Raw genomic sequence first — 9,902 nt, forward strand, 5'->3', positions numbered from 1 at the left:
ACACATTGAGATAGAGTAGAGCTGATACACACAAGGCTGCTGAGCTACTTGTACACAATTCCTCAAGCAGAGCTGGGCGCAGGCATCTTAGTTAATAGTGCAAAGAGAAACTATGCATCATCTCTTGTATGCAAACGAGGGAGCAGCGGCATTTATTCTCTGCACAGGACTCTCCAAGAAGCTGATGACTTCTGTCTCCTCCACAAAAGAGTCTTTAAATCCATCTGAAGAATGCTTTTGGAGAAAGCTTTATCCATCTGAAGAATGCTTTTGGAGAAAGAACGGTTCCTCTATCATCTCTTTGATAGCTTTTAACCACATGGTCGTCTTTATCCATCTGAACTGTGACATTGCACACACTGCGATACTACACACACTGTGTGCTCTATGCACAGTGGAACGAGTGTAATAACATCTACACTGTGGTACTACACACAGCGTGATGCTCTACACCCTGTGTAAACCATCCACAGTGTGGTACAACTTTGCACACTGCAGTACAAACATACAGTGTAACGCCCTACACACTGTGCACATCATACACGGTGCTGTACTTTACACAGCAGTTCTGCTTTATAGTCTGTGCTCATAACGGGGCCGGTGTCGGAACACTCAAGAGGGGGGAATCAATTGGTTCGGGTACCTTGGTGGGGCTGGGGGTATGAGCACTAATCTTGACCATCACTGAACCATAGAGATCTCTCACTGCCTGGCTGTGCTGTGGGTAGAGAGGAAAATTGACACATTTAATGCAAAGCTTTGTTCACCTTTGTCAAGTAATCATGGGAAATATGCGATTCAATAAAGTCCTGTCAAATTCATTTTCTTGGCACAGTATAGCACACATGAATGAAAATTGCAAAATTAGGTTTACATGTATTACGTCAATCTAGCCTGTCTCTCTCTCAAGGTTATTTTGTGTAATTAGAAATATGCCTTCGCTTGCCATGACAATACAACATACAGTTTCCACATTCAATTAGGAAAGGGTGCAAACATATTCATGCAGAGCCTTAAAGGACAGGTCTACCTTCATAAACATGCCGATTGAGAGAATGCAGCAATATTAGTAGAATACATCAGTGAAAGTTTGAGGAAAATTGGACAACCCGTTCAAAAGTTATTGTATTTTGGAAGTTTCAGTTCCGCGATCGCTGGATGTGAAGACTATGACAGCTTGTGATGCCATATGAGTACAACCATATAAAGAAACTATAAAGAAAATTCAACATATTTTCATTTTTCTCACATAATAGAAGAGTACATGACTTGCCTCTTTCAGAAGGCAGGGGGAGTAATATTACCCTGAACATGTATCAGTTACAAGTTGAGGGAATGTGTGCTTTTTTTCAAAAAATGAAATTTTGTGGAATTTCTTTATATTTTCCTTATATTGTTGTACGCATGTGACATCATCAACTGCAGTAGTCTTCTCATCCAGCAGTGACTGCACAGAAACTTTAAAAATTCATAACTTTTGAACGGCTTGTCCAATTTTCCTCAAACTTTCACTGATGTGTTCCACTTATATTGCTGCATTATCTCAATCCACATGTATATGAAGGTGGACTTGTCCTTTAACAGTCCCTTTGACAGTAAAATGTTATAAACACAGAATGTGAATTATGTTGAGGTAACATAAATCAAAAGAGAGTACACTGCCTATGAAGGCTTGCATGGGCATTAATCTTTCTTTAATGTATGTCCATTTTGTGCAATGGAGAACTGAATCTCAGAAGAACATCAAACAATACATGCTGCAACTTTGTTAGTTACCTCAGGCTTGGGTTCCAGGGCATTCTGCAGCTTGGCAAGCTTCCCTGCCGGCAGCTTGTGGAACACAAACTCCACCAGCCGGAGGGAATGCCTGGCCACGTTCTCCCTCGACGATCCATGCAGGAGGAAACCGTCGAAGATGATCTCGCAGAAGAGCTCGGATGAGAACTCCTCCAGCAGGAGGGAGAGCTGTGCCACAAAGGGGTGGAGGAAGATGTCGTTGAAGGAGAGGTCGCTCTCTGTCTTGACGACAAAAGGCAGGATGCGAGCGAGGGCGTCCTTGTTGCGCTTGCTGGTGATGTGGAGGACATAGTATAGGATGAGCGTGGCACCGATGCGATTCCTTCGGATGTACTTGAGGAGGAAGGCTGGGACAGATTTCATGTCGTCGAGGTCGCTGGTGTCATTCAGCCGGCGGTTGACAACCCTCATCTGGTCGTCGACGAGGAGTCCCATTAGAGCTGGCAGAAACTTGAGCACCAAGTCATTTTCCTGGTAGGTGAGATCAGAATGAAGCAGCATAGCTTACAGTTACTAAAATTCACTCAGAGAAGAAAGAGGATTGATCTGTTTGAGGAATTCTTAATACTACAACCAGACACATACAGAATGAGCATTCTCACCAAGTATAATACAGTACATTGCGCCTAAGTTGAATCTATTTGGACTGAAGAAATAGCTTCAACTTAGAGAAAATTCTGCTTATGAGGGATTCAAATCAAAAGAATATTAAGAGGACTTGAAAAGACCATTGACTTCTGCAATTATCTAAATCAAGGTTGACTGAATTTTCTACTTCTGTTCACCATTTCTGGGTAATTTAGTGTCTTTATCAAACCATGCCAAAGTATAATATACATGTATAAGGAAACAACACCTGAAATCATTGAGATCTTCCATTCAAACAATACATGTAGTTTCTCAAACTTACACAAGGCAACAGGAGAAATCAAATGACTGGCGTACGATTATTCACAGATATCGAACATCATTCATAAAAATGTAGAATTTATAAAAGACACACACAAATCATACCAGTTTTGGTTCCTTGAAATGTTGACTGTCCAACATGTCCCACGCACCTAGCCCGAGTGACAGCATTCGGAGGAGAGTTGTCAAATCTGGACTATCCTGTTGTGAAATGGATAATTACGGATGGAAACCAGAAATTAGTGACATACAGTGTAACTGAGGACTTACAGCAATTATTCAATGACACCTGCCTTCGACTTCACAGTTTCTTGAGTTCCTTTGATGCTAATCAGTACCAACTTTAGCTTTCACCACCACTTTAGAAACAGTACACAGAGAAAACTTATTTGTTTGGTAATTCAGACACTTCTCATCAAACAATTCTTTTATACATGGGTTATATATATTGCATCAAATCAAATGTCAAGTAAAGTAAGGTTTTTCCAAATGTAAGCCACTCCTATCACAAAATCTTATTTCAAGTTGAAATCTGAAAAAAAGCCCCTAAACTTTGACAACGGCTGAAAAAAAAAGAGTGAAATATTCACTGGCCAACAAACAGGTATCACTTCTTTGAAATGAAGTTTCAAATACAGGACAGTTGTTGATAGATAATTTCATAATAACAAAAGAATACAGTTAAACTCGCATAAGTCGATCTTCTCAGGACTGAGCAAAACACATCGACTTAGGCGATTTTCGACTTGTGCGTAAGTCGAAAAAAATCGACTTAACAACAGTTACACCACACGTACATTATGTATAAATGTACATGTGTGTTGTCTACTCCGGAGCCGAGAGCTGGAGAGGTGTGCCGCAGCACGGGTCACCCGGTAGGGCCGCGGCGAACTTTGCATGGACAGTGCATTAGTATTGGCACAGGTCCGATTACTTTACACCCTTGTTAAACCTTGAGGAAGTGAATATGAATGATGTTTGAGCAATGATTGATTCCAGTTTACCATACCATGGCTTGAAATGAGTGTAGAGGTGTAATTCTGATTTACCCGTGCCCCTAACTTTCCCCCTACTTTCCGCTTTGAAAACTCAGCAGCTTCATCCATCCACTGCACAGCGCAGACTGCAAACATACACAGACTATACACAGCCCAGTCGCTGTACGCACAACTATACACAGCCCAGTAGCTGTACGTACAATTGTACGTAGCGCTAGCGCGACAGGGTAGTACTCAGCGGACCTCCAAACACGAAGAGAGTTCAACAATCGCATGTGATCGCTTTGAATTTTGATACTTTAGATCATTTTTTTGTCACCTGTCTGGTCGGGCTGGTTCTTATGTAAACAAAAACTGGCGTCTCGTGATTTTGACAGTGATTTACTGCACAATAAAATCTTATTCGACGTAGGCACAGTGAATTTAATGGGTTTTCCGTGAAAGTGTTCTTGGAATTTCATCGACTTAGGCGAGTATTCGACTTACAAAATTCGACTTGTGAGTGAATTAATACACGTAAGTCAATGGGGAAAAATCGGGACTTTTTAAAATCATCGACTTGCGCGATTATTCGACATATGCGATGTCGACTTAGGCGAGTTTAACTGTACTAGGAAATGTATCTACAACAAAGTGAATAATTAGTCATGAGATTCACAAATCTGTCAAATTTAATATCCTAAAATCAATTTCATTTAACAAGGATTTACACTATATAGCAAATAGATGACTGCAAAAAGAAAAATGTATTTTTGAATGAGAACAAAAATCATTGAAGAACCCTGTTCAACAATAACTTTGTCAGACTCACCCTGGGTAGTTTATCTTGGCTGATAAGACCAGTCATATGACGGATGACACTAGTTGCTAGGGTGTGGATGGCAAACGGGTCACACAGGATCATGGACAGGTCACTGCAGGGAGAGAATGGGTGTTCATGCTTGGCATCAGAGAGTGTTTATGCAGATGTGGACTTAACTCTTTATGCCCCTTATTACATAAAATTATGACATCTTTAATTGATTGCTCACTTTTTTTCCCTGTACGACAGTACTCATGACATGATGTACTTACACTGTAGGACATATTTTTCAACACTGTACGATGAAGCAGACGTTTATGCTGTCATTAGGATTTAAGTCAATTACACATTGCCCCTTTTCTGAATTCACTAGGTAATTATGAAATTCTGAACATGCACAATTATGAAGATCTTGAATGCAACCAAAACAACGATATTGTGGTCCCAAAATTGCCATGGAAAACTTGCCAACTTTCACACTTTTCTTATTTTCTTCATAATTTTACACTTTCATCACGCTTGCACAACACACTGACTTGACATACCCAAGGACCTGTTCCTGGCCTCTTCGGATACCGTCAAGGAATCCTTGCAACTCCTTGGCCTTCTTGTCATCTACCTGCTTGTCCCGCACACAGGCGTCAAGTGTCCATGTGAATTTGTGGCACGGGTCCTCTGCACAGATCTCGTGGATCTCGAGGTCATGCAGAGACATGAGAAGTTCTGCTCTAAGAGTGCAGTAGTGCATGTTCCTTGTGCTGAGAAAAAGCGTCCGCAGAAACTGCAGCACCATATCAAAGAGTTTCACACTCTTACCGACCATTCCGGTGAGTTTTTGCACAACATGGCCTTGTCGCCTCGTCTTTGGCGCGACATGAAAGAACATGTGCGAGTTCAGCGTCTCGCTGCCGAAGAGTACAGCCTCCTTAGTCTTGATGTAGTCTGTCAGGAGTGGAGAGACCTCATCGCCAAACAACGAGGGATTCTTCTGCCATATCTGCTGCTTGACTTCAATGGATGCCACATTGTACAATGAACGGTCGTCTACCAGGACAGTCAAGTACTTTTCAGGAATTTTTGGAAGACACTTCATGATGGACAAAACCACAGGCTGAATGGACTGGACCCTGATGAGTGGGAAACACTTGGAGAGGAGGTCCTCGATTGTCTTGAAGCGCCCCTTGGTGTCGCTGTTGGCCAGCTCCCGCGTGCGTGAGATGAGCTTCTCCCGCAGCTCCTCCATGATGGAGTGGTGGAACTCGAAGCGACGAATGTTGTGGAGGTCGAGCAGCGGGAGAGCCGGCTGCAGGGTGGGCAGGAGGATGCCATTTTCTGACTGGAAGTCCTCGATGGCCTGAAGAGGGTCTGTGCAGTTGGTCAGTGCTTCCCGAAGATGGACGCTTCCTGCTATTCCTACCTCCTCAAAACCTGACATCATGGAAATGGAATCTAAAATTCAAGAATAGATTGAAAATTTTCATATCAACATAAAGGCACAGTACTATCCACAGTTTCATGACAAAGTCCTACAAACATTCATCACAAAAATATCTCAAGCAACCTAGGCTCCAAATCAAAAATGTGCTTACAATACAATGCATTGCCATTGGCTTTGTAATTTAAGATTCAACTGTAAGTTTTAATACCGGTACCTTGGTACTCAACTGGCAGAAATGATGACAGAAAGATTTATATATTTATGCAAAAAAAAAAAAAAAAAAAAAACTTTTACATGCATGTATGTTGCAACGAAGCTAGAATTATTAGAAAGACAGCTGAGAGGGGTGGGCCCTTGACCGAAAGATCGGTCTGTATCTGTCCGTCGGGGAATGTTCCGCGGAGACTGCGTCTGGCTTCTCAATCTCGGATCCCCTCTGTCTACGGAGAAGAGCGTTATATGCCGTTAATGGCAAAAAATAAAAGACTCCTCCGGACAGACGGATCTTTCTGTCTAGGTGGGCCCCAACTTTTGATAGGCTAATAATTAAGAGGGTCTTTACCACTTTAGCCCTTCCCCCCCCCCCCCCCCCACTTGTGCCTTTAAAAAAAAAAAAATAGGGTTTGACTCTTTGTTGTTTATCTTTTAGACTTTGCCTGTCAGCAGTCGAATATTAACTTGATGTTGTGTTCCTTACCATGCCTTGTTTCGAGAGCAAGAGGAGTGGCATCATTTTTTTTTTTTTCTTTTGCTCATCAGCTGATTTTTAAACCCTGGAAGTGGCACCAGAAAAATAATTGTTTGTGTTTGTGCGTTTGTGTGCGGTTGAATTTTGGCACGGGGAGGTCGAACTTTGGCATTTCTGCCAGGGCGAGGCGAACACTGCACTGCAGCCACGAATAACCCTGGGGCCGGCCCACAGTAACGTTAGAGTTCGGTGGGCCGGCCGGCCCGCGGGGCGCTCCGGAGCTCCGTGTCTGTAACACAGCACAGTGAACGCTTGCCTTCGCGCGCCTTCGGGCTACTAGTGAGTCGCTGTTAACCACGAACTGCTCTCATCGTACAACAACCAACCGACATGATCTAACGTTAAACGACTTGAGAAGTTTAGGTGACCCTTTTACGTCGATTTCTGTAAAAAGTATATCTCTTACCACAGGTGAACGCCATTAAATTACATACACTAACAAATACAACACGGCTAGTAGACAGTCTGCCACTGCAGTACACAGGTCGTAGTAGATGGGACCACACAAAATTAGTGGGCACGAAAACAGCTGCCTTTCTGTTGACATTTATACCCGCATTCCATGGGACATCAGACCACGAAATACGCTTGTATCCCTCAGGCACGTTGTACATTGAATGATCTATTCTCGGACTCCAAAAAATAGTGACCAAATGAAAAGATAACGGAATAATGCACAATCTTACCAGACGGAGTTTGAATCAACTGTACTTTCGCTGAAGATGGCCGCCATGGGCCACCAAATCGAGGAGCATGCGCAGTCGACACAAATCAAAAACCATGTACAAAAACCGTAGTAGCAAAAAAAAAAAAAAAAAAAAAAAAAAAGAAAAGAAAAAAAGAAAGAAAAAGAAACAACAAACAACAATAGAAAAACAAAAACAAAAACAAAAACAAAAACAAAACAAAATAAAAACATCAAACAAACAAACAAACAAACAACAACAACATCAATATGATACGTTCAAAATACCTGTGTAGGCAAATTGAATGCCATACACAGCCGCTGCTTGTTCCTCGAGCGCGGGAAGCTGTGTTGCAAAGCACAAAGATCAGAGCCATAAATTACTATGCTGAAGAGGCGTTTGCATGATTGCTTTACCATGTTTTTGTTTGTTTGTTTGTTTGTGTGTGTGTGTGTGTTTTTTTTTTTGGGGGGGGGGGGGTTCTTTGTGCTTTATTGCTTGCTTGCTTGTTATATAATTATATACTATTTTCTATATTCATTTACTTCTTTCTTTTTTTTTTGGGGGGGGGGGGGGGAGGGGGTGGGCAGTTTACCTCCAGAAAGATACAGTCCATGAGCACATTGTAGTGGATGTAATCCCGAAAACATGACTACGGGTTATATCTACATCTCTGATACATGACAATTCACAATCAACCCATCTGTTTAAATGAGGAATTTCCACACAATACTCTTTCCTTTCTTTTATTATGGAAGGATAGTGAAGAAATCGAAAATTAAGGTTTTTGTTTTCTCGCTTTTATTGTTTTTGTTGTGGGTCTACCCTGTAGCAATGTTACAGCTAGGACCTGCGTGTATACTTATCTAAAATAAAAACAACATACAAACATCGTATCTGTTTTCTAAATGGACATGATATATTCAAGGGAATATATTGTATACATTATATTTACATTGAATTGAGTCTGAGAACTGCTTGGTATAAGGGCAGAAATTGTCGGCCTAAACTTCCACATTTTTGTTTTTACTTTTGTACATCTATCCGTATCATAGAGATTATCTCTACAATCAGTTTTCTTTTTTAAGAGTGGCACAATGTTGTTCTTAGAAGAAAAATGTTGTTTTTAGAAGATGCAACCAACAACAAAAAAGAATGGAAATAAGAGGTGTTATAGGTACGTTTCACCGACGCCGGACCTCCTCAGATATGACAGTCATCGAACAATGCATCATTGTGTCTATTCTTTGCTTTTAATATGTCCGCGCTTTTGTAGTTTTTCTGGTATATGTACCCAATCCTTATATTCACAATATCATTCAAGGGTGCGTCTTATTACTCCTATACATCCTGGAAATCTGTTTGCTTGTGTCCACCATGGCGTGTGTTGCAGTTTCATTTTTTCCCATTTTTTTTCGTTCTTTCCTGTTATTTTATTTCATGTCAGTTGACATCGGTTTCTTTGATTTTGTTTCATATATTTGTTTGTAGTTTCATGAAGCCATTATTTGCTTTTTATGTATTGCTGAGGGTCCCATATCGTACAAGCTTGGCTTTTTAGTGGGACCCTCCATTTCCATTACCATTCGTGTATATGCATATGTATATACCTTATAAATGGAATTGTATGTCGTTACTCATCATCACATGTATCTTGTTGATGTACGTTTATCGAAATTACTACAAATTTGTTTTGTTTATGCATTGAATATAATTTCTCCTGTTTATTTAATGGAAATGAAAATAAAGTTGAACTTGAACTTGAACTTGACCTTGGGCACCTCATGAAAAGTAAAACGAAAGCAAGCCAAAAAGATACAGAAACCCGCACATAGATGACGTCAATATTCGGCACACGAACTGTACGCCACAAAACGTAACAACAACAACAACGTACTGTTCTTACACACGCCAGAGGAAAAAAAAAGAGAGTAAGGCCTATATAATAATTATTAGTTAAAGGCAATAAAAATATAGGCCTACTCATAAAAGTGATAATTTCTATTTTACACCTAGTATCAAGGACTCTAAGAAATCGACAAATAAATGACCGATGACGTCAAAACCGCAAAAGAATCACAGTAGGAAGCAGTAGGCATAAGGTCAAGACTTCGTGAAATGTTCCAGATTAATCACCGATTTCACGACCACGACTAATTACTGTTCACCATCAATTTTAACTGATTCATATAATGTAAGGAAATCTATTCAGAGGGGTTTTGATTATTACACCAGAAATTGCTGTTGACCTATTTTACTTTTACCAACTTCCATGGTAATTGATTTGCTCTCTCTTATTTGCTTTTATTTATGCCACATCGATGACATAATATTATTTTCAATAAATAGGCAAAATGTTATATAAAGATTATTATAGCTTACACATATGAAAATGATAATTTCACGTTGTCTTGAATTGTTGATAATTTGTTTGATATGATGCATAATGTGTATACGGTAGGCAGTGGTAGGTATCATGTTATAATTTCCTAATATTCACACAGCATTGCGTATATTGCTGCAG

The 9,902-nt window shown here is 40.5% G+C and overlaps 1 protein-coding gene across 1 annotated transcript; it reads right to left on the bottom strand.

The window, feature by feature from the left end:
• Positions 1 to 526: 526 nt before the first annotated feature.
• On the bottom strand, positions 527 to 7,410 carry LOC139713148 (negative elongation factor B-like). Its single transcript, XM_071624899.1, has 6 exons — positions 7,379 to 7,410; positions 5,052 to 5,955; positions 4,516 to 4,618; positions 2,812 to 2,907; positions 1,777 to 2,268; positions 527 to 718 (listed from the first exon to the last, which is right to left on the bottom strand). The coding sequence occupies exons 2-6, from the start codon at positions 5,942 to 5,944 to the stop codon at positions 587 to 589; spliced, it is 1,716 nt and encodes a 571-aa protein (XP_071481000.1). The 5' UTR covers positions 5,945 to 5,955; positions 7,379 to 7,410; the 3' UTR covers positions 527 to 586.
• Between the last annotated feature and the right edge of the window lie 2,492 nt (positions 7,411 to 9,902).

The sequence above is a fragment of the Diadema antillarum genome, unplaced genomic scaffold, assembly GCF_040938485.1.
Source record: "Diadema antillarum isolate AM-2024a unplaced genomic scaffold, OU_Dant_1.0 seq00001915_RagTag, whole genome shotgun sequence".
Taxonomy (NCBI): Eukaryota; Metazoa; Echinodermata; class Echinoidea; order Diadematoida; family Diadematidae; genus Diadema; species Diadema antillarum.